This window comes from Aspergillus welwitschiae (genome assembly GCF_003344945.1).
Source record: "Aspergillus welwitschiae strain CBS 139.54b unplaced genomic scaffold BDQ94scaffold_19, whole genome shotgun sequence".
In the NCBI taxonomy this organism is placed as follows: domain Eukaryota; kingdom Fungi; phylum Ascomycota; class Eurotiomycetes; order Eurotiales; family Aspergillaceae; genus Aspergillus; species Aspergillus welwitschiae.
In genome coordinates, this window is record NW_020798713.1 from 91,035 (window position 1) to 116,525 (window position 25,491).

General features: G+C 53.0%; 10 protein-coding genes across 10 annotated transcripts; 7 read left to right on the forward strand and 3 right to left on the reverse strand.

Annotated features, from left to right (window-relative positions):
- Positions 1-158: 158 nt before the first annotated feature.
- Positions 159-2,275, forward strand: BDQ94DRAFT_179301 (MDR family MFS transporter; the record flags this gene model as incomplete). Its single annotated transcript, XM_026773335.1, has 3 exons — positions 159-769; positions 820-2,145; positions 2,197-2,275. 3 exons carry the CDS (start codon positions 159-161, stop codon positions 2,273-2,275), a joined length of 2,016 nt encoding a protein of 671 aa, XP_026625347.1.
- Positions 2,276-2,841: 566 nt separating this feature from the next.
- BDQ94DRAFT_171093 (cytochrome P450) lies at positions 2,842-4,466 on the forward strand (the record flags this gene model as incomplete). Its single annotated transcript, XM_026771650.1, has 3 exons — positions 2,842-2,961; positions 3,008-3,195; positions 3,245-4,466. The coding sequence occupies 3 exons, from the start codon at positions 2,842-2,844 to the stop codon at positions 4,464-4,466; spliced, it is 1,530 nt and encodes a 509-aa protein (XP_026625348.1).
- Positions 4,467-5,092: 626 nt separating this feature from the next.
- Positions 5,093-6,740, forward strand: BDQ94DRAFT_145186 (NAD(P)-dependent oxidoreductase). The gene is made up of 3 exons (XM_026766590.1): positions 5,093-5,625; positions 5,695-5,769; positions 5,871-6,740. Exons 1-3 carry the CDS (start codon positions 5,556-5,558, stop codon positions 6,392-6,394), a joined length of 669 nt encoding a protein of 222 aa, XP_026625349.1. The 5' UTR covers positions 5,093-5,555; the 3' UTR covers positions 6,395-6,740.
- A 653-nt stretch (positions 6,741-7,393) lies between these two features.
- On the forward strand, positions 7,394-9,911 carry BDQ94DRAFT_171095 (uncharacterized protein; the record flags this gene model as incomplete). Its single annotated transcript, XM_026771651.1, has 3 exons — positions 7,394-7,960; positions 8,013-9,668; positions 9,738-9,911. 3 exons carry the CDS (start codon positions 7,394-7,396, stop codon positions 9,909-9,911), a joined length of 2,397 nt encoding a protein of 798 aa, XP_026625350.1.
- Positions 9,912-10,740: 829 nt separating this feature from the next.
- On the forward strand, positions 10,741-12,216 carry BDQ94DRAFT_179309 (FAD-dependent oxidoreductase). The gene has a single exon (XM_026773336.1). The coding sequence runs from the start codon at positions 10,844-10,846 to the stop codon at positions 12,056-12,058; it is 1,215 nt and encodes a 404-aa protein (XP_026625351.1). The 5' UTR covers positions 10,741-10,843; the 3' UTR covers positions 12,059-12,216.
- Positions 12,217-12,537: 321 nt separating this feature from the next.
- Positions 12,538-13,479, forward strand: BDQ94DRAFT_171097 (NmrA-like family protein; the record flags this gene model as incomplete). Its single annotated transcript, XM_026771652.1, has 1 exon — positions 12,538-13,479. One exon carries the CDS (start codon positions 12,538-12,540, stop codon positions 13,477-13,479), a length of 942 nt encoding a protein of 313 aa, XP_026625352.1.
- Positions 13,480-14,254: 775 nt separating this feature from the next.
- BDQ94DRAFT_179311 (uncharacterized protein) lies at positions 14,255-17,000 on the reverse strand (the record flags this gene model as incomplete). The annotated part of the gene is made up of 3 exons (XM_026773337.1): positions 14,255-15,134; positions 15,187-16,323; positions 16,375-17,000. The coding sequence occupies 3 exons, from the start codon at positions 16,998-17,000 to the stop codon at positions 14,255-14,257; spliced, it is 2,643 nt and encodes an 880-aa protein (XP_026625353.1).
- A 992-nt stretch (positions 17,001-17,992) lies between these two features.
- On the reverse strand, positions 17,993-18,555 carry BDQ94DRAFT_171099 (DUF4334 domain-containing protein; the record flags this gene model as incomplete). The annotated part of the gene is made up of 3 exons (XM_026771653.1): positions 17,993-18,175; positions 18,224-18,488; positions 18,548-18,555. The coding sequence occupies 3 exons, from the start codon at positions 18,553-18,555 to the stop codon at positions 17,993-17,995; spliced, it is 456 nt and encodes a 151-aa protein (XP_026625354.1).
- A 943-nt stretch (positions 18,556-19,498) lies between these two features.
- BDQ94DRAFT_41818 (SDR family oxidoreductase) lies at positions 19,499-20,835 on the forward strand. The gene is made up of 3 exons (XM_026775717.1): positions 19,499-20,034; positions 20,094-20,446; positions 20,496-20,835. The coding sequence occupies exons 1-3, from the start codon at positions 19,596-19,598 to the stop codon at positions 20,553-20,555; spliced, it is 852 nt and encodes a 283-aa protein (XP_026625355.1). The 5' UTR covers positions 19,499-19,595; the 3' UTR covers positions 20,556-20,835.
- Positions 20,836-22,143: 1,308 nt separating this feature from the next.
- On the reverse strand, positions 22,144-22,909 carry BDQ94DRAFT_145193 (DUF3759 domain-containing protein). The gene is made up of 3 exons (XM_026766591.1): positions 22,684-22,909; positions 22,481-22,618; positions 22,144-22,425 (listed from the first exon to the last, which is right to left on the reverse strand). The coding sequence occupies exons 1-3, from the start codon at positions 22,694-22,696 to the stop codon at positions 22,241-22,243; spliced, it is 336 nt and encodes a 111-aa protein (XP_026625356.1). The 5' UTR covers positions 22,697-22,909; the 3' UTR covers positions 22,144-22,240.
- Positions 22,910-25,491: the final 2,582 nt, after the last annotated feature.

The following is a 25,491-nucleotide window of genomic DNA, read 5'->3' on the forward strand; positions in this document are numbered from 1 at the left end:
GCACCGGTTCGGATCCGATCGGACCAGCAAGCATGCAGCTGCCGTTCAGGCCGAACAGCATTGAGATCCTTTATGTTGTGGAAGAATTGCAAGAAGAATGGTATGATAGACTCTATTATGTGGGAGCTTCTGTCTCTGTTGTCCCAGTACTAGTGACCATGGCTGGATCCATCGCCCTCAACACGCGAGACACTATCATTGAAATCCGGGTGCGCCAACCCGACGCTCTCCCGCCACCTACCAGCACTACTACTTCTACTACTCCGCGCATTGAGGAGGTGGAGGAAGAGTCGATTGAACCGCATCAAGTTCCTGGGGAATGGCCCGATGTTCCCGTTCCTGTTGCCAGACCCCGGGAAGGACTGGAACGCAACGCCAGCCGACGCAGCCGTACCAGGCGGCTCAGCCAGCGTCTCAGTGTCTCCAGCGATATCTTCCACGATGCAATTGAGGCCCAGGGCTATGGCGCAGCAGGCGCAGGATCCAAGCGTCTGAGTGGGATATACCGTCACTCCATCATTGAGGACTCGGTTGAAGCCCTGGGTCTTACAGAACCGACCGAGCAACTGAAGGTCGAAGAGCAGGAGGAACCACCCACCAAGACCAAATACGGACCCCGAATCTGGGCCATCATGGTGGCACTGTGTGTGACGAATCTGCTGGTTGCGTTGGAAGGAACAGTCATCTCGACGGCGCTGCCGACCATTGTGGAGGACCTGGGCGGCGGCGAAGCGTATGTCTGGGCTTCGACTGGATATTTCCTCACCAAGTAAGTTGCACAACTATGTTACTGTCGTTGTGGATGCTAATAGCTTATAGTACTGTCTTCCAACCGCTGTATGGGCAGATGGCCGACATCTTTGGCCGGCGATGGCTGATCATCTTCGCGGTAGCCATGTTTGTGCTGGGCAGCGGCATCAGCGGCGGCGCACCGAGCATGAACGCCCTCATTGCCGGTCGCGTCATCCAGGGCATCGGAGGTGGTGGTATTACACTATTGGTGAACTTGATTGTGTGTGATCTGGTACCCTTGCGCGAACGTGGTCGTCTTATGGCCATTGTCTTCGCGGCCGTCTCCGTTGGCACCTCGCTGGGACCCATCGTCGGTGGACTGATCGTGCAACAAACCACCTGGCGTTGGGTCTTCTATCTCAACCTGCCGGTCGGAGGTATTTCCATGGTACTGCTATTTGTCTTCCTGCAAGTTGGTCATCGCAGCGAAGAAACCTCTATCAAGCGCCGCCTGAAGCAAATCGACTATGGCGGCAACCTCATCTTCATCTTGGCCATTTCATTCATTCTGGTCGCTCTGGCGTATGGTGGCACACTGTGGCCGTGGAAGTCATACTCGACTATTATCTCGCTGGTCTTTGGTTTCTATGGAGTCGTTGTGTTTATCTTCTATGAACAGAGCAACTTCTGTCGACAGCCCACGCTGCCCATGCGTCTCTTCACGCGCCGCACCTCAGCCACCGCCTTCACCATCACCTTCATCCAGTCCATGCTCACCCTGCTCGTCATCTACTTTCTTCCGGTTTACTTCCAGGCCGTGCTTCTGGCCTCTCCCATTCGGTCAGGTGTGATGATGCTCCCAACAGTACTGGTGTTGGTACCAGCCTCGGTAGTCAGCGGTGCCCTGCTGTCCAAATTTGGTCGCTACAAGCCCTTCCACTTTATCGGGTTCGCGCTCTTCACCCTGGGCTTTGGCTGTTTTATCACGCTGGATGAAAACTCACCAGATGTTGCCTGGATCATGGTGCAGATCGTTGTGGCCCTGGGATCAGGCTCATCTCTGAGTACACTTCTACCCGCTGTGCAAGCCGAGTTTTCGGACCAGGACACCGCGGCTGCTACAGCGGCATGGGCCTTTGTGCGCCAGTTTGGTGTGGTCTGGGGTGTATCGGTGCCGTCGGCAATTTTTAATGCGCAGGTGCAACACGATCTGTCGCGGGTCAGCAGTGAGAGTGTCCAGAAGACGCTCAGTGGTGGAGCAGCCTACGAGCATGGTACTAAAGACTACGTCAACTCGCTTAGTGGGGATGTGCGAAAGCAGGTCATTGGATTGTACGCAGACAGCTTACAGATCGTGTGGATTTTCGCGACGGTAATCGCAGGAGTTGGATTTTTGTTGGTGTTCTTGGAACGGTAAGTCGATCTTGTGGCAGTGTACATTCGGATGGATGCTAATGGCTACAGTGAAATTACGCTGCGGACGAAGCTGGACACGAAGTATGGATTGAAGGAGGAGAAAGCGGCGGACTCATCTAATGCATAATGGTGTATAATTTGAAAGTTTTGGCTTTGTACATGGCGGTGGTGTTGTTACTGTTAGATAGTTTATGAATATTATGAATTATGCATCCAATTCTCTGCGTATCTACATCCTGTAATAAGTCTAATAAACAAGTATCAGAACTCGCATAAGCCCAACGCTGCTATGACTGATCGCCTGCACCTCTCGCTTCTACTCTCCATGCTTAGTACTGCCTCAGCTCACCACACGAGATTGCGCCATCTCACGACTTACTGCTCGGCTCTGAGTGGCTCCATCGCTAATCGCTAATCCGATCGCTCCTATGGGGCGTTGGTGGAGAGCCACGCGAAAAGAGGATCTTTCTTTAAGCGGACCGTGCAGGATCTGACCGATCCACTCTGACTGCATCCCGTATTGCATGTTTCAGCCTGCGGGTGAGCATATCCGGCCTCGGATCCGATTTCCTGCTCCGTGGCCCCCATGAGGCTATCCGCATCGGTCGCAGCATCACCACTTGAAGTATATAGACGGCCATGTCTTTACTCAGACTCCAAATAGCATTCATCAGCAAAGCACCTGCATTCACCATGAATACGACCATTCTCCTCGCGGGCCAGGCGGTCCTCATCGTGGTCATCCTGGTGGCCGTCAAATTCCGCACCCCCATAACAAACACGATCAATCGTTTGATCTCTGCTATTCTTCGAGTAAGCGAGTTCCTGAGACACATCATGACTTCAGCTCACATCTCAGGTTCATCTTGCACGTCGCTTTCCCGTACATCATGTCGATGACAATAGTCCGCTGCCCACCCTGCCGTACCAGTGGCCCGATGGACAGGGCGACGGGGCCAAGTTCTTGCAAGGTCAGAGCAACTCGGAGCGCTGGGAGCGTCAATTCGGAGCCATCTACCGTCTCTGGTCCGGCATGAACCCAGAAGTGTTTGTCTAACTCCTCTTGCAGCTTAACGACAACTACTAACAGTTTTAGCGTCCTCACCCGTCCCGAACACATCCAAGCCGTCTTCAAGGACTCGCACACCCACCTCAAGGCCAAGAACAACAACTCGGGATACCTGCTCGGAGAGCTTCTGGGTCAGTGTGTTGGACTCGTCAGCCAAGATCAATGGCAGCGCGTACGTGCCATCATGGAGAAGCCCTTCCACCGCAACGCCTCGACGACGTACATCCCGCTCGTCAAGCGCCGTACAGAGCAATTTTTTCAGGAATTGTGGGATACCCGCGACCTGTCCCGAGGTCTGCTCGACCCAGCAGATGACCTCAAACTGCTCCCCTTCCTGGTAGTCGCCGAAGTCGTCTACGGTCGCCTCGCCCCGGATGTCGAGGCAGAGCTGCGTCGCCTGGCCCCGCAACGCGAGAACCTGATGAAGCATATCATCAAGGGGGGATTGACTCGTTTCGCCTGGTCGCGTTTCCTGCCCACGCAAGCCAACCGCGAACTGGCCGCTTTCCAGCAACGCTGGCTGGCCTTCAACGAGCTGGCACACCGTCGCGCCGTTGAGCAGAAACTCAATGCCCCTATCATCGACTTCTTCGCCGCCCGGGATGCCGGTCAAATCAGCACCCAGGAATTCCTGCACACACTGGATGAGATGCTATACGCCAACCTGGACGTGACGATCGGCGGCGTCAGCTGGAACGTGGTCTTCCTTGCCGCATACCGCGACATCGCCAAGCGTCTCCGCGAGGAAGTCGAACAGCAGCGGGCCATCTCCGTGGACGGCGAAGTAGACGCCTACCTCCTTGACAACAGCACCCTGCTCGCTGCCTGCGTGGAAGAATCCGCGCGTCTCCGTCCCCTTGCCGCATTCTCCGTGCCACAAGCTATTCCCACCGCCAGGACAGTAGGTGGGTACCACTTCCCCGCCGGGACCAACTTCGTGGTGGATTCGTACGCGCTCAACATCCGGAACCCGTACTGGGGCGAAGAGCGCCACTTGTACCAGCCCGATCGGTTCCTGGCGAGGAGCTTAACCCAGGCACGGTACCACTTCTGGCGTTTTGGGTTCGGGCCGCGGCAATGCATGGGCAAGTTTGTGGCGAGTGTGGTGATCCGGGCGATCTTGGTGCATTTGGTGGAGGGGTATGACTTGCGCATGGTCAAGCCGGAGGCAATGGAGGAGTGGGGGAGGAATAAGGAGATTTGGATTAATCATCCGGACATGAAGGTGGTGTGTGAGAAGAGGGCCTAGATAGTACTGTTGGCTATGTGGATGGATGGATGAAAAGATGATAGATCTGTGTGTATCTACGTGATTTTAGCGATTATGAACTTGTCCAGATGTTTGATGTTGCTTGTGCGGGTTCCTTGGTAACTTCAACGGGAACGGGAAGTAACCGTGGATGGGAGGGGCAATTTACATGGCCCCTTGCTTTGTTCTATTTGTAATGCCCCTGAAGGAATCTCATCAGTATTTCGTGGGTGGAGTCATCTGGAATGGAAGCAAGGGATGTGTGGCGATCCGGAAGATGCCGAGTGGAGTCGGCGATCTGGGACTATTTGGATCTAGATAGATGATCTGGTGATAAATGGAGTGGGGAATACATTTGTGTATTATAGATGGGTACTACGATAATTCATTTGGTATTCTTGAACATTCATTTATTTTCATCATCCATTCATCAACTCAGTTGCACCGCACTCTCTGTGCTGAGGGATATACTGTAGGGCACTACCAGAGCGGAATATATATCTTCACTGCGGCGACATTGCATCACCATCTACACTCATAGCACTTACATCATTGGGATAAATATAATTAGATCTTCACCAAACATCCCTGCTTCTTTCTAGAATGAACCTCAACAAAGAACGAATCCCTGGACCACGCGACCACACCCACGGTTGAACCGGGTTCAACCCCCTGGGGGAACCCCTGACCCGGAGATAACCCCCAAATCAGCCAGGAAAAGCCCGCCCCGGGCTCTGATCAAGGAATGATCCTTCACACGGCTTCCCTACCACTCAGATCGGCCCCGCTACAAGTGTCGGATCAAAAAATGATCTGCATGCTTACCATATGGTCTTCTCCGTCCGGACGAGTCGATACCTGTCCGGTCGGATCCGAGTGCTGGTCCGGACAGAGCCTCGCAGCCGGCAGGGTATATAGGCCCTCTGGCGCCATCAGCAATGAACTTCTCTCCATCAGCTACAACTGCAATCTGATTACAGTACACAAAACGAGCACGGAAATTAACCAGAAAAAACAACAGACGATTCCCTCCAGATCCTTTCCTCTCCATACCACTCAACAAACCCCTGCAATTCACAACATATCACCATGCGCGTTCTCGTGATTGGCGGAAGTGGACGGTGTGGCAAGCTGGTCATCGATGACCTGCTGAGTCGTGGTAAGTGTCTCTCGCATCAACCTGCATGTCATTGGTTGTATCGGCTAAATTGCTAACAATGAGATCCAGGCCACCAGGTTACGACGTTGGCCCGCAAGCCCGAATCTCTCGGTGGAGCTCGTGCCGGGCTGAAGGTAGTCCAAGGTGAGTCTTAGTCGTAGTCTTAGTGCCTCTTAGTCCTCGCAGTCCCTCTGGATATGCGCGAAGGAATATCGACTCCAGATTGACTAACAGAAATCCATCAGGAACCCCCACCGAACTCGAGGACGTCCGCGCCGCGTTCCAAGCCGACATTCCCGATGTGGTAATTGTGACACTTAACGCCCCACGGGCCAGCGACAGCCCCTTTGCGGCGCCCATCTCACCCCCTCGGCTCATGACTGACTGCAACTCCAACGTGCTGGCGGCGATGAAGGAGTTTGGGGTACGCAAAACGGTCATCCTGCAGGCGTTTGGGGTTGGGGAATCGTGGGACAACATGCACTGCGTGCTGCGGCTGCTGATGAAGAAGTCCAACATGTCGTATCAGTATGACGATCACAACGCGACGGCCAAGGCGGTGCAGGCGAGTGGACTGGACTATGTGATGGTGCGACCGTCGCGGCTGGTGGAGACGCCCGATGCCAACCAGCCGGTCAAAGTGTGGCCGGATCATGGCAAGGGCGTGCCCATGATGGCCAGCACCAGTCGCATTACGGTGGCCCGCTGGTTGGTGGACGCCGCGGAGAGCAACAAATGGGATAACACGGCACCCGTGATCACCAACTAGAATCTTCCTCGATCTGTTCTACTACTGGGCACATCTCTTGCATCTCACGAGGGCCGATCCGGGGCGGAGCGGGTGGGAAGCGGAGAATTTTGAGGAGACGAACCGAGAGAAAGAACGACGATCCATCGGATCGACAGGGCAAATGATTGATGGACGGTTAATGTTTCTTTTTTTACATTTTTTTTCTTCTGTCTATGGTTTCATCTTTTTCTGGGCATTTACACCTGGCATGGCGTGAACTTTGAATGTATGTTATCAGATGTCTTGGCCTCGTATTAATTGTGGCTTTTTTCTTCAGCAAAATGCGATAAACTTTTTTCCTTCCTTCAGCCGATGATTTTCAGGGTCCCCCATCTTGGCTTGGCCTGCTCAGGCAGCATTATACGAGCCAAACGCGATTCGATACGAGGCTGAGGTAAGCAGATCCGCTGCAGCCTGGTGGCTTACTGAAAGGAGTAGGCGGTGAACGGGTAAACAAAGAGAACCTGCACTAATGGTCTGTGTGGTCACCTGAAGAATACCTCCAGTGGGGGAAAAGTGGAGAGAGACACAGTCTCGCTGTCAGGTTGTTGTGGTTCAAGATCCACCAGTCGAACCAGAAAGTAGACTAACAGCTGGAGAGGACGAGACAAGCAAAGCAGTGCTGGGGTGGATTGTCAGACTTGGCTGTAACTTGCGGATTCGTCCCATCGCCAATAATCTCCCCGTCTTACTTTCCTGCATCCACTTCGACAGCCCCTGCTGCTCCTGCTGCTTGCTGCTCCTGCTGCTACTGCTGCTACCGCTGCACTGCATTCGCCTTGCGCGCCTGTCAGCTTAGCCATAGTGTTGATGTGACCGTGGCCCAGTCACACTCACGAAACCTGCTGGTCTTTATTATTGTCTCCCCCTCACACGCCAACCTTAACCCCCATTCTCTCCTTGGACTGGTTCCCCTTGTGCGACTTTGTTTCCCCCATCGCCGACGCGAGCAACTCTTTGAACTTCTCTTTGCCAGCAATGAGTCCCGTGTCTGGCCAGATCTCCCCGCCCACCGAGCTGGCCGGGGACGCTTCCCTGACCCGCAAACGTCCCCGGCCCGTGGTCTCGTGCTTGCGCTGTCGCAAGAAGAAGCTCAAGTGCGACCGGGTCATGCCCTGCGAGAACTGCTCCAAAGCTGGTTGTGCCCCCGACTGTGTCTTCCATCCCAGTCCCGATGGCGTGGATAATGTGCCGGACCAGCCCAGTGCGAAGCGCATGCATCTGCCACCTGACTTCCCGTTCCCCTCCGATCCTCGGGGCGATCCGGCCAGTGCCAGGCTGCCTCCGCCGCCCGCGGCCATCGGCCTGCTGGAGGATCTCCAGCAACGATTGCAGCGTGTCGAGGAGGTGCTCTCTCTGAAGCCGTTGACTCGCTCGTACGCCGGCTCTCTTAAGGATGTGGTGGCTCGCGATGCCAGTCCATCTGTCCGCCAGACCACCCCGTCGACCCATGCTCCCCCGTATCCCGGCACTTTGGTTGTCAAAGGAAAGGGCACACGATCACGTTACCATGGCCAGAACAACCGAACCACTCTCTTGCATCAGGTAAGTCCACCTTCTAGATTTGTCGGTGGAATGCGTATCTGACCATGTGCAGTTCTCCGAAGCGCGAGAATTCATCGAACGCTGCACCAAGGATTCCGCCATTTTGGGGCTGGCCAAGGAAGTGCAATTTCTACAGAGCAAATCCAAGATGCCCATGAGCTCCCCCGAATCCATGCCCGATCTCGACTACTCTCCCGAGTTGCTGCAAATGCAGAGCTCCTTGCCGTCTAAAGCGGTCTGTGACCGACTCGTGAACCTGTACACTACCAACTTTGAACGCACCCTGCGCATGTTGCATGTCCCGTCTTTTCTCCGCCAGTATGCCGACTTCTGGAACGCTCCGGGCCCGGACGCGGAACGCTCCGCCACCTTCTTGCCGCAACTGACGGCCGTCCTGGCCGCCGCGCTGCCCCTGGAAGACCCCAGCTTCCGACTCGAGTATTCCTCCGTCTGGGAATACCTGCAGACGCCCGCGGTCAACCTCGTCCGCGTGTGGCTGCAGAAACTGGGGCGCAAGCAGCGCACGGAGCTGGTCTCGTTGCAGATCGAGGCACTCGTGTTGTTGGCGCGACGACTGCGGCTCGCCTCGCAGGAAGAGCTGTGGCGCGCCACCGGCACGCTGGTGCGGTCGGCCATGGTGGTGGGCCTGCATCTGGATCTGTCCGGGAATAAGCAGCTGTCACCGTTTCAGATCGAAGTGCGGCGCCGCTTGTGGATTACCATCGTGGAGATGGACCTGCAGACCTCCATCGCCTCGGGTATGCCCGTGACCATCCCGGATCTGGACTTTGATCCGCTTATCCCGACCAATCTGAATGACACCGATTTCGACGAATCCACCACGGAGCTGCCGCCGGCGAAACCTCTGCACGAGTGGACGGATACCCTCGCGCAGGTCACGTTGGCCTCCTCGTTACCCCACCGCATCCGAGCCATGTCAATGGTGCGCACCTCGAGCCCGGGAATGGATCTGCGTGACATTGTCAAGCAGGGTCGGCGCCTGGAAGAATGCCTGCGCCAGATCCCTCCTCCGCTCAAGCTGGACCCGTCCCCGATCCATGGGGAGACTCCCGGGCCAGCCCTGCTGCTGAACCGGGTGCTGCTGGACGTATACATGCGCCGGCCGTTGCTGTGCCTCTACCGGCCGATCGTCATGGGCGAGAGCCGTGAGGATCAGCTCTTCCTGGAGATCGAGCAAGCATGTCTGGAGTCTTCGCTAGTGGTGTTGTCCTACCAGGATTACTTTGACCCGAACGTGGCGGACCTGGACGTCTTCAAATCGACCGCCTACTGGGACGTATTCCAGCTTTTCTGCAAAAACGACATCCCGTGGGCTGCGCTGAGCGTGTGCGGCTATATGAAACTGTCCAACCAGCAACACTCGGGTGCCCCGACACCAATGGCACCCGCTCCCGCCTACTCGCCCAGTCAGCCGACGACTACCCATACCAAGGCCAGCCTTACACGCATTGTCGAGAACACCCTCGACGGGCTGACCCGCACGATCGGCGAAACCGGCAGCAACATCAAGGATGTGATGCTGCTGGCAGTGGTACTGCAATCGGTGCGGGCACGGGGGTCCGCCGAGCTCAAGGAACGGTGGATGCAGCAGGGGGCTGTGAAGGCGTTGTCGGCCTGTCGGCAGCATCTGTTGCCGTCTGTAGCGCAGCAATCGTTTGCGTTTAATCTGACGGATTTTGCACAGATGGTATGTCGTCCCCATTCTTTTCACATTATTCTTCTAGGAAGTGCCATCGATTATGCTAATCTACTCTAGCTCCAAACCACACAGCCTATCTTCCCCACTACCACAGACCCAGGCTACACGCCGTCCACGCAGCCACAGCTGCCTGACTTCTTAGCGGAATCTTCTGCTTTAGCAACAGAGTTCAACAATTTTCGCGGCGATCCATTTGCGTTTGAAGATGGATCGTTTGCATGGAATATGTAAATCCAGTGCCTGTATTATCATCAGTTTGTGGATAATGCGGCCTACGACGAATGACGCAGCGATAAGCATTGCTTTGCAGTCACAGTCAGTTATGAGTATTTGGTTACAATCAGTCAATCGCTGATTTGGTTTTGAGCAAAAAGTCGGATGGTGTTTGGTGCTCCATAGATGATGCGGGATGGGTGGAATGTACATAGCGCCCTCCTTTCACTGTATTCAGTTGTTGACGAGACTTCTCGGTGTATTAATTCAAATGTGTATTTACTTGATATCTTAGTGTACTTATGTGTGAATGGATACCCCGGTGCAAATTGTTTGCATATGAAAGAGCTGTGCTGTAGTACATCCCCACCATAGACTATGTCTTCACAACCAATTACCCTGCATCAACACCACACTACCCTGTCTATATTCAACAAGATAACTATCATCTGTATATACATCAGGCATGAACCGGCAATCTCCTCGGACAATTCCAAAGGGGTAACCCATCTCCAATACCCCGACGCTTATCGGATCCGGGCTCGGATCCGGACCGACCAGCTCAGCTCGTCTCAGCCTTCCGCCCGACGTCGATCATTCCATAGTAACTGACACTACAATCAGTCAGCCAACACTGTCACTGTCCGTGTAACACTTCCCCTATACTCCATTATGTGCTGGCATCGGACAGCTGGGTAATCCCGAGATGAGTCGGGCCACGGGGTTAAGGGGCGGAAACTTCGAAACTGGACGCCTTGTGAATGACGGCGAGAAATGTGGTATATAAGGAACCAAGTCCCGCTGTAGTCTTCGGTTCATCAGACTCAGCACAGCACAGCATCATAACATCACAGCATAGCAATCACTTCTCCTACACACATATCTACAGCATATATAACATTACAGCACATTTCTATACAGTTTCCGCCTAATTATCTCCTGCAACCACCATGTCCACCCACGTCGCCATCATCGGCGCCGGCCTCTCCGGCCTGGCCCTAGCCCTCTCCCTGCACCAACAATCCATCCCCTGCACTCTCTACGAGGCCCGCTCCGCTCCACTGAACATCGGCGGAGCCATCATGCTCTCCCCCAACGCCCTCCGCATCCTCGACACCCTAGGCGTCTACTCCCGAATCCGCTCGGAAGCCTACGACTTCGACCACCTCTACTTCCGCTCTCCCGCCGACACTCCCCTGGACACATACGAGTTCGGCGGCGCCGCCAAATACGGCTACAGCGGGATGCGCATCTACCGGCACGTCCTGATCCGGGAACTCTCCGCCATGGTAGCGGAAGCCGGTGTGCCCATCCACTACCACAAGAAATTCAGCCGGGTGATCACGGAGACCGAATCATCCATCACCTGGGAATTCGAAGACGGGACCACCGAAACAGCTACCTGTCTCGTCGGCGCCGACGGCATCCACTCCAAGGTGCGGAAGTACCTGTACCCTGAGCTTGAACCGAAGTTCATGAACGCCATGGCCGTCACGGCCGCCGTGCCGACGGCTCAACTCGCCGTTCCGGAGGGGTACAACATGCCCGTGACGATCATGAACAAGACGTACGGCGCGTTCGTGATCGCGCCGCAGCTACGGGATGGATCCGAGGTGTTGATTGGACGACAGAAGCGGTCCGCGCAGCTCGACCGCGAGGGATGGAATAAGCTGATGAACGACAAGGACTGGTGTGTGGATTTCCTGCGCGAGGGAGCGGACGAGTTCCCTGAGATTGTGCAGCGGGCTGTGTCGAATATCTCGGCGGAGAAGATCAACCTGTGGCCGTTTTATATGGTTCCGAAGTTGGACAAGTGGAGTTCGGAGCACTCGAGGGTGGTGATTCTGGGTGATGCGGCGCATGCGATTCCGCCGTCTGCTGGGCAGGGGATTAATCAGGCGTTTGAGGATGTGTATACTTATGCGTTGATTCTGGCCAAGTGTGAGAAGGCTGGGTTGCAGCGGGCGCTGAAGGTCTGGCAGCAGGGGAGACAGGAGAGGGTGGATAAGGTGTTGGCGTTGAATGCGCGGATTGATAAGCGGAGGATGCCGAAGCCTGCTGGAGGTGAGGAGAAGGAGGCTGAGGATGAGAAGCCGTTTGAGTTGGGGTGGTTGTATAAGCCGGACTTTGGGGCTATGGTGGAGGAGTGGTTGGCGAGGGAATGACTGCATGGTTGTGGGACTGGCAGTTGGAAGTATTGGGTGAAATTGGGTGCTATTTCGGGGGTTTTGGGCTTGTTGATGATGAAATTGAGAGCGTGATTGTGTTATTGTTCGCTTTAAAGATACTTAGTGCTTGAAAAGTGTTTGGATGGTAATATAGGGTTTTAATGGCATTTGCTTGTTCTACTACGATTTACATCGCTTGTCTATCAGACAAACGGGTAATTGCTCTCCCCTCTTGGTACCCTTCCAACTATCAGTAACGGACCATCTTACTCCGAGATACGATATATCAGCGTATAGTATGAGATGGAGCAACATGACATCACTACTATATCACAACTTAGCAACGCAGTTCGCTTCCTCGGTTTGCCGTGGGTCCGAGACCGAAGCTGACAAATTCGCACCATCACGACCCGCTTGTCGACGACAATCACTATATATGGAGAGAGACAATCTAATAGTCACTCATCATAGCGACAATGGCTCCTGTTATCGTCTTTGGTCCGACTGGCGCGGTCGGCTCGGCCGCCGCGCGCACCGCCCAGCAACTAGGAACCACAGTGTATCTCGCCATGCGAGACCCCACGAAATCCATTCCTGGCCTCAGTGTGGAGAAGGAACGCGAGGGAGGGTTCGAACGTGTTCAGGCCGACTTCTCGCAACCAGATACCATCTCCACTGCGGTAGCACAGAGCAAAGCAAAACATGCCTTCATCTACACCGATCTGACCTCATCTGACCACATGCGAGCGAGTTTCAAGGCCCTCAAGCAGGCTGGAATCGAATCGGTTGTTCTGCTGAGCAGTTTTGGTATTCAGGAAGATGTTCGCGATGTGCCACCTGAGGATCACCTCGCCTATGTGCACGCGCAGGCTGAGGTCTCTCTGCAAGAGGTCTTTGGAGTGAATGGGTATGTAGCGGTTCGGCCGGCCTTTTACGCGAGCAACACGCTTTGGTGGAAGGCTTCGATCCAAATCGGACAGGTGAAGCTCGCTTGGCCAACTGCAGTTTTTGACTGGATCTCTCCGGAGGACATTGGAGGCGTTTGTGGCATGATCCTTGCCCGCAGGGCCCAAGGAATCGATCTGTCATTGACCGAGTCGTACGTCAATCTGGTTGGCGCGGAACAAATGGGCGTTGGGGATGCCATCAAGACCATCGGAAAAGTCCTGGGCAAGGAGGTCAACGTCACGGAGGTGGAATACAATGTAGCCTTGGACAGTCTAGTGAATGAGTCCGGGCTGCCCGAGCCCATCGCGCGATCGGTGCTTGAATTTTGCCAGAGCGCTGCGAACGGCCAGTCCTTTATTGACAGTCCCCGATATGGTCCTGCTGTTGGCAATATTGAAAAGTACCTTGGCCGGCCAGCGACAAGGTTGCATGAATGGGTAGAGGTGAACCAAGAGAAGTTCAATGCTTGAGGTCTGCTCTGCTAGCTTTCTGTACACGCTTTCTACAAAATATCTCTTAGTAGAATAGCCGCGTAACAGTGTCAATAATTTCAATAGCAATCTTCATATTTCCCAAGAGATTCACCGTTTGGCTCATATCTTTTTGGTGTTCGCTCTTGTTAAGCTGGAAGCTTGGAATGCACATTGTGTCGGTCGCATTCTGCCAAGGTCATACAATCTTTCTTGAAAGTGAGTCGCAGCATGCTCATGCTCGAAAAGGGTTCGGGGTCTTCGAAAAAGTGAACGTAGTAGACTCCAGGCCAGGAATTATAAACGCTGCCGTGAAACAATGGCCAATCACCATTCAGGGGCAGATCCCCGTCGAACTACTAAGTAGTAGGTACTCACTGACCTCGTCCCCCTTTCGCCCCGACATTAAAGTATTGTTGCCCCCTCTCATGATCCATGAAGGTAGAACAGAGTGATCATGTGTCAACCGTGAGGAGACAAACACTAAAGGAAGGACGGGGTCCGGAGGAACTTCATCCCCGCATCGTGACTGTCAACTCTTTCCCCTCGTCTATCTGCAGACTGCTATAGAAAAATCGACCTGGTTCTCGGTTGAATGCGCCCTGATTAGTGCGTGGTCGAGGTGGGTTTGTGGCACGACAAATATCACTCGTCAAACCCGCAAGATCCACTGTCTCCACAGATGAGGACACAACATGGGTTGGAGGTAGAATAATGTACCCTGAATGTCATTAGAGTTACTCTGCTGAACTCTATCCCCTTGGAATTCATAGGCCTAAATGTACAGTCGTGATGGGTCTGGATCGATCACCTCCTCCGAGGTGAAACTGCAATGGCCATAGCTACCATCCTGGCCTGTCGACTCACTGCTCAGGGGCGAGTAACCACCAATTTCAGGCTCTCCCCTGTCTTCAAGATCATGGTCACTGATGGTTTCATCCGTGTCGGCTCCACCTTTCGGCTGGACTGCCGCCATCGAAGTCGCCCCCCATATGATAGGCTTCAGAGCATGCTCTTCACCCCCTGATGGATGACATGCAGCACTAATTGCCGCACTGCAGCTGCCTGCAATGGGCATATGAGACGCAAAACGCCTCATACCCAGACCCACGACAGTACACGTCATCACACCTCCTAGGATAAGCGCGAACACAATGGCGATCGGCCCATATCCGCAGGCAATAAGCTGAGCTGCATACCCAGTGTCTCCCATTGTATCAATGGCATTTATTTGGACATAAAACAAACTCGCAGACACCAGCCAATGCAGGAGCATCGAAGCAACCATAAGCGGAATGCTGTAGCGATACGGAAGACTGAGATAGTAAGACGATCGTTGAGATCCCTGGGGCCAGGACACGCGGAGCGGCTTCCGCTGGCTCGCGTAGTCGTCATATTCTGCAGCCAAAAGCATGTGCGTCAGGAGGTTGTTGTACAGGAAGTAACCGACCGAGATAATAATCTGGGGGGTGTTGGCAAGTAGTGACACGGAGATGACGGTCGACGAATTAGGGGTAAAGGCAATTGTATAAGGCGTGGCCGAGCCAAACCCCAGCTGCCACAGCGCACGCAAGGTCCAGGGGTGTTCTTCGTTCTGCAGGCCATAGATGGCCTGCGACAGGTAATAGCCACCAACACCCAGGAGGGCAAGACACCTGTATGCGTCAGTGATAGTGGACACAAGCGCAAAGAATCCTCAACGCATACACGCCAATGGTTACTATCCACTGACTCGGATGCAAGGCTCGCATCCATCGCTGGCGAGGCGGAAGAGTCGCCCATGCCTGGGGTCGCGAGGCATCCTTTACCGCGACTTGTAAATAACCCCTCCAAATTGATCGCCAGGGCTGTGGTCCTTGGAAGAGATTCGATCGGGATACCAGGCCCATCCGCTCGGTGGAAGGATCAGGATGAGTCAGAAACGACGCCACAGCATCTCCGACAGTCAGGAAGATGTCTGTCCGATCCCTCCGGGCCGTTAGTAACATACACAGAACCTTGATCATATTGCAGAGAATCACCACCAGGCAGATCGCCGGGCTGAACTGCAGCTCACATTGTTCGGTGAGCTTCCGACTCAAGCAATATTCGACTGGGTACTCTGGCCCCTCGTCCTGACCGCTACGGATATCAGGAGCACATGCTACCTCGTCCGCGGCCGGTACGAGACTTACAGCCTGAGCCCACGTACTGTTCAGCCAATTGGTGGAATTATCCAGGTACTGTTGCAAGACATGCTTCGGTGGGAATCTTTCGAGCTCCACTGCAAGGGTTTGGAGATCCCTCGTCAAATTTGGACATCGGTCATCGGTGTCTGGCACTAGAACGAATGTATCTTTCCCGTTGAGGGTAGTTGAATAATTGGGAAGTTCGACGGTAGCATTGATTACTGGACCCGCCCAGGGCACAAGGGGCGAGGCGGCCCATTGATCGAGAACACTTAGGAGCTCCGATGGGGTGCAGGAGGATGAAAGCGCGCTAAATTGATCGCAGAGCCAGTCATAGCTGGATTTTATGAGTCCCTCATAATCGACCGAGCTTCCCAAACCAACCCACTGCAGATGGTCGTTGGCAGCGGTGAGGTTGCTGGTCACCAAGATCAGGGTGCCCAGGTCCGTCGGAAAATCCATCGCGTACCTGCGAATACATTCCTCTCTGGTCAAATTGTCGAAGCTAGGAAGATCCGCATAGAAAGTGGACATGCTCATCGCCGTATTAGACTCAAAACACTCCTCAAACGAGGAGTTATAATGGACCGGTGGGCGATCGAAATCGAAATTCGCGGATGCCAGCACGACTTCGTACTCCCTTGTGCCCAAGGCAAAAAACACAGCGGAGTTGTATCTAATGTTCCGTCGTTAGGGCCAACTCTCTCGAGAATGGATATTGGCATACATCAAGTGAATGGGTAAAGAGGTTACAAGAAGTACCAGCCACAAGGTCCGTCGAGGCCAATCCGCCCATGCCAGATTCCGCACGCTGGCGACCCCGATGTCCAGCCACACACGCTGCCCATGGGCGCGGTCGACATCGACACGAGAGGGCGAAGTTAAGCACTGCATACAGTAACTACTGGCTCCGAGGACGATGGTGCTGAGGACGTTGATCAGCAGATGCAGACCCGTCGTCCACGACTTTGTTCGGTCGCAACTGCCCTTGTAGATGGTGGCCGAGCTCATCGTCCGCTGGTCATGGCGCGCGACCGCCACGGCGGCCGCCACGATGGTCAGGATGACATTCACCAGTAGAATGCCAAAGGCGGCATAAGTACATATCAGTACCCCCCGTACCCATCTTCTCCGACTGTCTTGGTGTGTCGAGAGTTTTAAGGACGAAAGGGAAGGGTGTGGTCGTGCGATATGTTCGCGGTCATGGGTGATTTCACTAGTGCTGGCATGGTGTACAGGTACCAGTTCAATGCCTTCCGCCGTCCGCAAGCTGTTGCGGAGGTGTCGATAGGTTCTCGTCTGGAGTGACAGCCAACGCCACAAACGCGTTCCGCCCGGCGACAAATCCCTCATCGTGCTCGGATGAAAAAGTCGGAAAGGTCACACACGTAGCTGGCAAGGAGGTGCCGGTTTTCAGAAGTCTGGAATTCTCACAACGAAGACTCGATCAATGTACTGCTTATAGCCCGATTCGATGCGGCTGAGCCTTTCCCAAATCATATATTCGACCGATGCAACTGCACGGTGCCCGAAGCTATGGCGACCGTATCTCCGTGCGATCGGCTAGAACGTAAAGCGCGGGGCTTAGACAGATAATTTGAGACCATGCTTGGACAATTTGACTTCGGCAGCCTTGCCAGCCTTGCCAGCCTCGCCAGCCTCGCTTATGTTTGGACGCTGCTAGCAGAAGCTCGGGTGTCTCGGGGGTGAGGTTCCAGCCCGCTGCCATTGGTCTAGAGCCCCGTGCTATTTGTATTGTCCAAAGCTTAGATCTCGCGATCGAGACGTTTCCCCTAGCTCCGGTTGAGTGATGCGAGTCTGCAACAAGGCACATTGTCTGAAACATCAGAATCCTTATCTCCTGGTTAGGGTGTCGGACACTCAGCCGCAAGATCTCATTCGATCTCCATAAAAGTAAAGTACCTCATTACGCTGCCCGCACGCACGAAGCAGGTATTCCCAAGTCTTATTCTGGAAATATGACGCCTGCATCAGGAGTCAGTGGGGAGATAACATAACAAGAAATAAGTGAAACAAGAACTGGGTGTGCTTTGAGAGAGGGAACAGTGGCCTGCTTGTTTCCATAGCTACTTGATTGACACTTATCAGAGCTATACAGGCCACCATTCAACTTTACAGCTTATTGTGTCTATGTCGCTTTTATGATGCATGGGGTGACAAGGGGTAAAAAATGTGTGTAAGGATAGAAAATGAGTGGATGCTTAGCAATAGAGGAATGTCTGACAATCCGCACATGTAGTTCTACCGTGCTAGAAGACAACGCCATTCACTCTCAATCGAGTCACCAGCAGGCCTCAGCGACGCAGTATATAGACGATTCCCCTTCACTTGATCCGTTCCAGGGTAAAATACAAACGGTCTTCGTCCTGGCTAGATTTGTCATGATCAAGGCTTTCCATCACCCCAATGACTGTATTCTCATCAACATAGCGAAAATGGTCAATAACAGGTCGTTGATTATAGACCATTGCAGCGGACACAGTGTCGTTATATTTAATTTCGCGAATCTTGACAATCAGCCTCTGATAATACAAGGGAAATAAAGGACAACGTACCCGCGCACCACCCCAATTGGGGTTACAAAAGCGACAGCCATTGTCGTCAAGGCACACCATGGGCTCAACCTGGTCGACTCCATAGAAATTCTTCCCAGCCCATTTGACACTGTGAAGGACCTCCACGAGCTTGTTGCCCGTCAGGACAGCAAGGCCTTGCCATTCACCTAGCATGAAGCTCGGGCGAACAGGTGGTCTCTCGTCGAAAGAATCCTTGACCTCAGTGGGGCTGATGGCCTCTCTTGCGCGGACGCGTTCGATAACACTGCATGGCACGGAAATTAGTGCTGAGGTACAGATGAGTAACACGCTGTATAGAATTACCTAGACATGATGTCTGATTGTTGGAAACAAAGGAAGAATACCTTTGTAGCGTGGTTAATGAGGAACCTTGCAAGTTTAGAGAAGGTCTGGGTGGGTTATTTGTACGTCCAGTCCTCGTAGGTAATATGATAGATTATCCCGGCTACTCCTTTTGATCTTGGTGTGTGTAACATACAAGCGATCAGAAACTGTTGCGAGCTTAATTTGGATGATGAATCTCGCATATCTCGCAAATCATGGAAGAAAGTGATCTGTTTCCACGATGCGTGTGACGCACCAAGGATAGAATGGTTCGGGCTATGAATACTATCATCAAGAATATCCCTTACCGGTGTCTGTCAGCTGGGACAGCCCTTGCTTCGCTGCAATGGACGGCATGCGCGCAACATGCAGAGAACTGTATAAGGCGGGATCACCATGGGACTCTAACGGCCACGCGCAGTCTGTGGATGTCCAAATGTCGTTCAGTCCGTCCATGACATTATGCCGAGATAGCTCGAGCCTTTTAAGGTATGAGCAGTAAATAACTCCCTGGACGATATGCAGAGCTAGAGAATTAGCAGCGTAAAACACAAAGAAAGGTCAGTTATTCTCCCCCAGCAGAATGCAGTAGTGCGGAAGAGCAACACAAGGCTTGCTGATTAAGCTGTATCGTCGCGCTAATATGGAATCTTTTAGCCTCAAGCGTGCTCGGAGTGACTATCGCCTTAAAGACTTAATCCAGTGTCAGTTACAAGTATGGCGTGAAACTGACTTTCAGAACAAAGAAATAAAAGGGTCGAGATATAGCCGAGATGCAGCCTCCGACAGGGATGTCCATCCTGGGCCATCTCCCGGATTGACTAAATTAGAATAGCTTCTCATCCAACCTGTCAAATTTCAGCTGGACTGGACGATCACATACGCTACTGCCTGGCCATCACAGACTAAAAGCTCCCCAAAGAGTTCAGACTCTGCCCCGGCCTGTCAATCGGGCGCATATAAAGCCAGCCCACCGTGGGTTACTCCCGCTGTGATTAAAGCAAAACTCGTATGAGCTTGAGCCACCATGGCGCCCCTTCGGACTGTCTTGATCACCGGCTGCTCCGCCAACGGCATCGGATCGGCCCTGGCCGTCGCGCTCGCCAATCAAGGCCACCACGTCTTCGCCACTGCGCGCTCACCATCCAAGATTCCGTCGTCTCTCACCACTTTGTCCAATGTCACCCCTCTCCAGCTCGACGTCACATCATCAGAGTCTGTGGCTGCTGCCGTTCAGGCAGTCGAGCAGCATGGAACAGGCCTAGATATTCTCATTAACAATGCGGGCTCCGGTTACACCATGCCGCTGCTGGACGTCGACCTCACCCAAGCCCAGCAGGTCTACGAGACCAACATCTGGGGTCCGCTGCGTCTTGTTCAAGCACTAGCGCCATTGCTAATATCCCGCGGTGGACGCGTCGTCAACATAAGCAGCGTGGGTGCAGTAGTCCCCACGCCATGGATCGGTACATCAGTCCTCTTCCTCCCGGTCGGCATGCAGTGTCACATTAACAACGTGATACAGGCATCTACTCATCATCGAAATCCGCCTTGAGCAATCTCTCCGAGACCCTCCGTCTCGAAGTAGCACCACTGGGAGTATCCGTGGCCACGCTCATGATCGGCACCGTCACGACGCCGTTTCATGCAAACGAGCCCAGATTCACCCTCCCACCAAGCTCGCGATATGCGGCTATCGCAGAGACCATCTCCCGCTGGGCGTCAGGTGAGGCGAGTCCCAAGGGATGCTCGGCCCAAGAGCTGGCGGATTTGATCCTGCCTGATGTACTAGGTACGACAGGACATGGCATGTTCTGGCGCGGACCGAATAGTGGTGCGGTGAAGTTTGTGTCTCAATGGGTGCCTGGATGGTTAGCTGTGAGTTTGTCCTCACCTACCGAGGGTATTATTGCTAATGTTGGAATAGGATCGCATGATGAGCACTGGTCAGGGATTGGATGAGCTCGCGGCGAGTCAGTCAAAGTAAATGGTGGCCAAGTCCGCCTAATTGTTTGGCTATATGTAGAGTTATAGAAAAGTAATTGCAGACCATTGGTACTCGCTATTTAGCCAGCTACATACATCCTTTTAAGGGGCCCCTCGGCCAAGCTGTGACCCATGTAAAGTGCCTAAGGTGTCTCGTATGAATTCCGACCGTCAAGCATCAACTGCCTTGGGAGGATATATAGAGGTAGAGAGTATTCATTACTGGACCTCACCAACTGCAAGAAAACATCAGTCATATTTATGAACAATCAGCTGTCATTATAACAAAGCCTTCCAAAAGCAGCGCTGGAGAGTACTGTCCGTAGACTACAAATTCATAGTGGGATGGTGGCAGGCACCGACCATTTCTGCCACCTCGCCATGAGGGCGGTCAAAAATCATACAGAATCCGCAAAGAGTTCTCTGGGACTTGTATGTTCTTAAATCCGCTTAAATCCGTGGTTTTTTCGGCGAGGTCGACTAGGTTCTGCCGCTTGGAGCGGTGTAGTGAGCGGTCAGGGATACGTTTTCTGCCAGTATGTTGATGCGGGCGGTCACAGTTCGTACAGTTTCCAGGGTGAGTTCTCTGGAAACTGTATGTTCTTAAGTCCGCTTAAATCCGAGGTTTTTCGAGCGAGGTTCGCTAGTTTCTGCCGCTTAGGGCGGTCAACGAAGCGGTAGATCCTCTGATGGCAGAATGAGCTCTTTTTGCAGCTGCGGTTCCGGCGCGTGCTTTTATTAGGCACGTGATGAGTACACGATCTTGCTTTTTGGCTTACTAGTTGTACTGACAGTTTGCACCAATTGTTACACAGATTCTGAAATAATTTCAGCGAGTATAATGAAAGAGGTCGCATGTTCAGAATATGTGTTCTAGGACTGTCTACTAGCTAAAGAGTTCCCTCAAACTAGTAAGTTCAGTTCGGATCATCTGGACAACTGCAAATATATATTCCCGCTTGGGAGAAACAACAACTACTACTACTAGGACAAGTTGAACATGAGAGTTCATGACAACTAAGGGCGCGATTACTAGTATTCTTGATCCGAAATTCAACTTTTACGTTCTAACGCTATCCCAGAGTCAATCTGCTGTGCCTACTACCCCTCCTTTTTCCTTGGGCCATCCGCAGCCAAACCAGACGAATGAGCCAGATGTTGTTGGAATGGCGCGGTCGGTGCTAGTGCTAGTGTTATCGGCACTACGAATCCAATCGCGGCGGTCTTCGTCGGAACAACATATCCGGAAAAACAAAACACCCTGGAAGACGGAGCAGGGATATTGACAAGGATATTGTTCAGGGTTACCTAAAGACAACTACCATTGACCTGGAAGTGTATAAGATTTGGTGATACTCTGGTATTGATGTCTAAAGCTATTCCCAAGTTCGGTGAGCTGCAGTAGTCGATGACGACGGAGTGCAGCCCGTGTTAAGCCACTGATGCCCCTCCGTGCTCCTGAAGGCGGATGCTAGCTTGTGATCGTCGACTGCCACGTTGCAGCGTACCCCTCATAGAGTGCTATCTACTCGTACTGACCTTGAAAACTACGCATGCATACCATGTATGCAATGGATCGCGAAGATATGTTTGTGTGTTGTTCATTGTGGTATATTTCTATTTCATGTCATACACACTACCGTACATCATAAACAGATAGGTGCGTCCAACTCATATTCCAATCGCTTAGAAGCCGAACTGGCTCTCCTCGGTAGCTTCAATGTGCTCGGCGGCCCTCTCCTTGGCGAGTCTGCGCTTCTCCTGCCAGTCATCAATCTTGTCAAGACCCTTGGTCTCGAACTCACGGTCGATGAAGGCACCGGCGAGACCAGCGAGGATCTCCTTGGCCTGGGCGTGGTTGGCGGGCTTGCCTGAGGGGAGATTAGTATACTGGATTCACAAGAAGAGATAAGAGGTGGGACGAACCGTTCTCCTCCTGGTGCTTCTCGTAGGCCTTCATGGCCTCGTAGGCAGCGGCACCGCCAATGAGCTCGTGGCTGAAACTGGCCTTGTGCTCCTCAACAGGGGTGTTGTTGTAGGCGGTAGCCTGTTCCTCGCGAGACTCTGGACATCCGTTAGCTTGACGGACTCACGTATACTACCAAAGAGGAATACTCAGGGTCACTCACCGAACCAACCCATGTTTGCTGAAGTGTATTGAAGATGTGTAGAGTGATAGAAAGAGTATGTTTGTGGATGATGAAGGGAAAGAGACGACAGGGGGGAAACGGAGGGGTAGAAATAGGTTGAGCTCGCTCTCCCCCTGGGTCCCTCTCTTCCCCTGATGGAGGGGTAAATGATATCATCGTCATGGCCGACTGAGATCTCGGTCTGGTTGGAGCTGTGAGGGGCTTGTTGGGGGCACCCAAAGAGGCAATGGAGGGGCAGCGCGTGGTATACTGAGGATTCAGTGGGTGGATGATGGTGGGGACACCGACTGGGGTGGACCGGGTTTCTTGTCAAGGAATGATTGGGCGCAACGCGGAAGCTAAGTCGCAACAAGCTCCAGTGGGATTCCTTCTGAGCCTTGGGCGGCCGCCAGTGTTCTGGTTGCCCGGTGATGGTGGGTTTCGGCAGCCATTCGTGTTGCCAATACGCGAGAATCCCACTCGACTATCATCGCCTACTGAAGTCCACTAGTTGATATAGTGCTACTATATCGGGTCTGGGCGAGATGACGGGACCTCTGAATGGCCGCTGCCCCACCGCATCAGCCACTTGATTCATTGCATTTACTGTCCTCTGTCGGCGTGAGGCGCTGTTCTCAGACAAAGGAAGCGAGCATCACCCCAATAGTCTCGCCCAGTAACTCCGTAGTTTCTCGCCGTCTGACACTTGTCTTTCCCACTGAACCGAGACTAGAAATTTGCACACGATCACCTCACCTGCGTGATTGCCCGCTCCATAACGTAAAACTCGCCTGGAGGATTCGAAGCTCTGTCTGTCGAACGTTAAAAGAGCAGCCTGTATCTAGGTGCTGCCTCAATGTAGCGAGAGTACAAAGTGGCAGTGGCACAGCCACACCATCTGCTGACGGTTCGAAACTGAAAGGAGCTATCTAGCGCCAGATAGCTGATGACAATCGGATCCACCCAAGCGACTCAGGGGTAGATTTTGCCCTTTGACTTCAGACCCTCACCGCAAAGGTGCGATGCTATTTCCCTCATGGGCGCAGTGGGGGCCTCGCCCCAATTGCGAGCAATGATGCCATTACCTCAGGCCGTTTGGCGTGGCTTCGTACGTGGGTGGTGCCATAATTTCTCTCAATGGTCTCAAATAGACAAGCGGTCGCCTCCGCTAGGATGTCTTATCACATCCATATGGTAGGACTGATATGAAACGGGCGAAGGCAGAGGGGAGGATCGGCACTGAATAGGGCGTTGAGACTCTAGAGAGATCTGCAGCAGCAACATAGGCGAATTAAATCGCCGGACAACGGCCGTTTTGGAACCGCTGAGCCAATCCAATTGGTTGAGGTTGGCTAAATATTGGGTACTGAGCACAAAGTTCCGATGGTCTCCATCCCAAATCGCTCGAATGCAGACTCTCTCCAACTCCGCACCTTATCCACCAGACGGAAAATAATGGGAGCGGTGTACCAATCAGGAGGCTGTGGCTGGTGAAAGTCCCGAGATCCGGCAAAGCTGCTCTGGCCCCAAGCCCCCAACATCTTACACCGCCACTCTCTCAGCCGTCATCGCATATCCTATCGTAGGTTGTAAGGGCAGCAAAATCATACGGCGAGGAAGTGCGTGAACGGCTATTGCAAGACGCCGTACCAATTTGGAACTTTATCATGACATAGAATTGGAGGGAATTGAACACTGTTGTGCGGGATTCACCCGAACCATGACAGAGTGGCGATTCCAACCAGACAGCCCCATTTGTTCCGATCCCCACAGCCATCGGGGGATCATCGCCAGCTTGTTCCTCTTTGATGAGGGGTGAGATAGCATGTGCATTAAGAGTGGGTTGAGTCCATTCTGTCTCATATAAGTGTCAGACTGCGCGGGCAGCGGCCTGGGCCAATACTCGTAAACATCCCGTCCGTCGACGAAGTGCTCTGAGCTAGAGTTGGATAGTCACGACCTCTTCTTGCTTACTCCGGAAGCATTGAGATCGATCAAGCTCTATCGAGGCATCTTAAACAAGAAGGTATACTACGTAGTAAGGAGTAGGTTCCTTTGTATTCATGCCGGATTCTTTGCTGTTATCTCTCTATGTTATATGGAGGACGTCCAAGTGTCATTAGGCTTAGATGCGGCATGATGTGGAGCGGGATGCGCCTTGCAGATTTTCAGGTGGCCATCCATAATCGGGGTGGAGTAGTCGGTCCTGCTTGCGACATAGAAGAAGTAGATAGAAGCGAGAAGCTGCATCAGCTTGAAAGAAATTCTGCAGCAGTGTATGCATGTAGATGAATGTCACCTACTCGCAGCAGTCATCATGCAGATCCTGAGGAGGAAGGTGTCCGACCGGCGGAACGGTCGGTACTGCTAATTATGTAGTCATCTTCCTGAGTTTCTCCTTGGGCACTCTGCATTGGACGGTTGAGAATATGAAGATACTTATGGGGAGATGAGGAAATAATGACCGTTGAAACAATATCTTCGGTCAACAATGTCCTGTTGTTGTTGTTGTTGGATGTAGACAACCGACTGTGTGTCTTGATTAATACTTAGTATTCACCAAGCCGGTCAGCTGATCTTTGTTTCTTTTTGGCCTCCCACAAGATCTAGAGTTCTGTCACCTCACTCTTCCAGAAAGCTTCTCAACTCTGATTACACAGACTTTCAGGACAAATTAGGGGCTTGGACCTGCAAGCATCCTGCATTATATGCCCCAAATACAAAGGCTGGCCTACTAATGATAATGATGCATGCACACCAGTCGCATTGGACCGTATTGAAGACAGATCACCGCCCGGCGGCAGTATC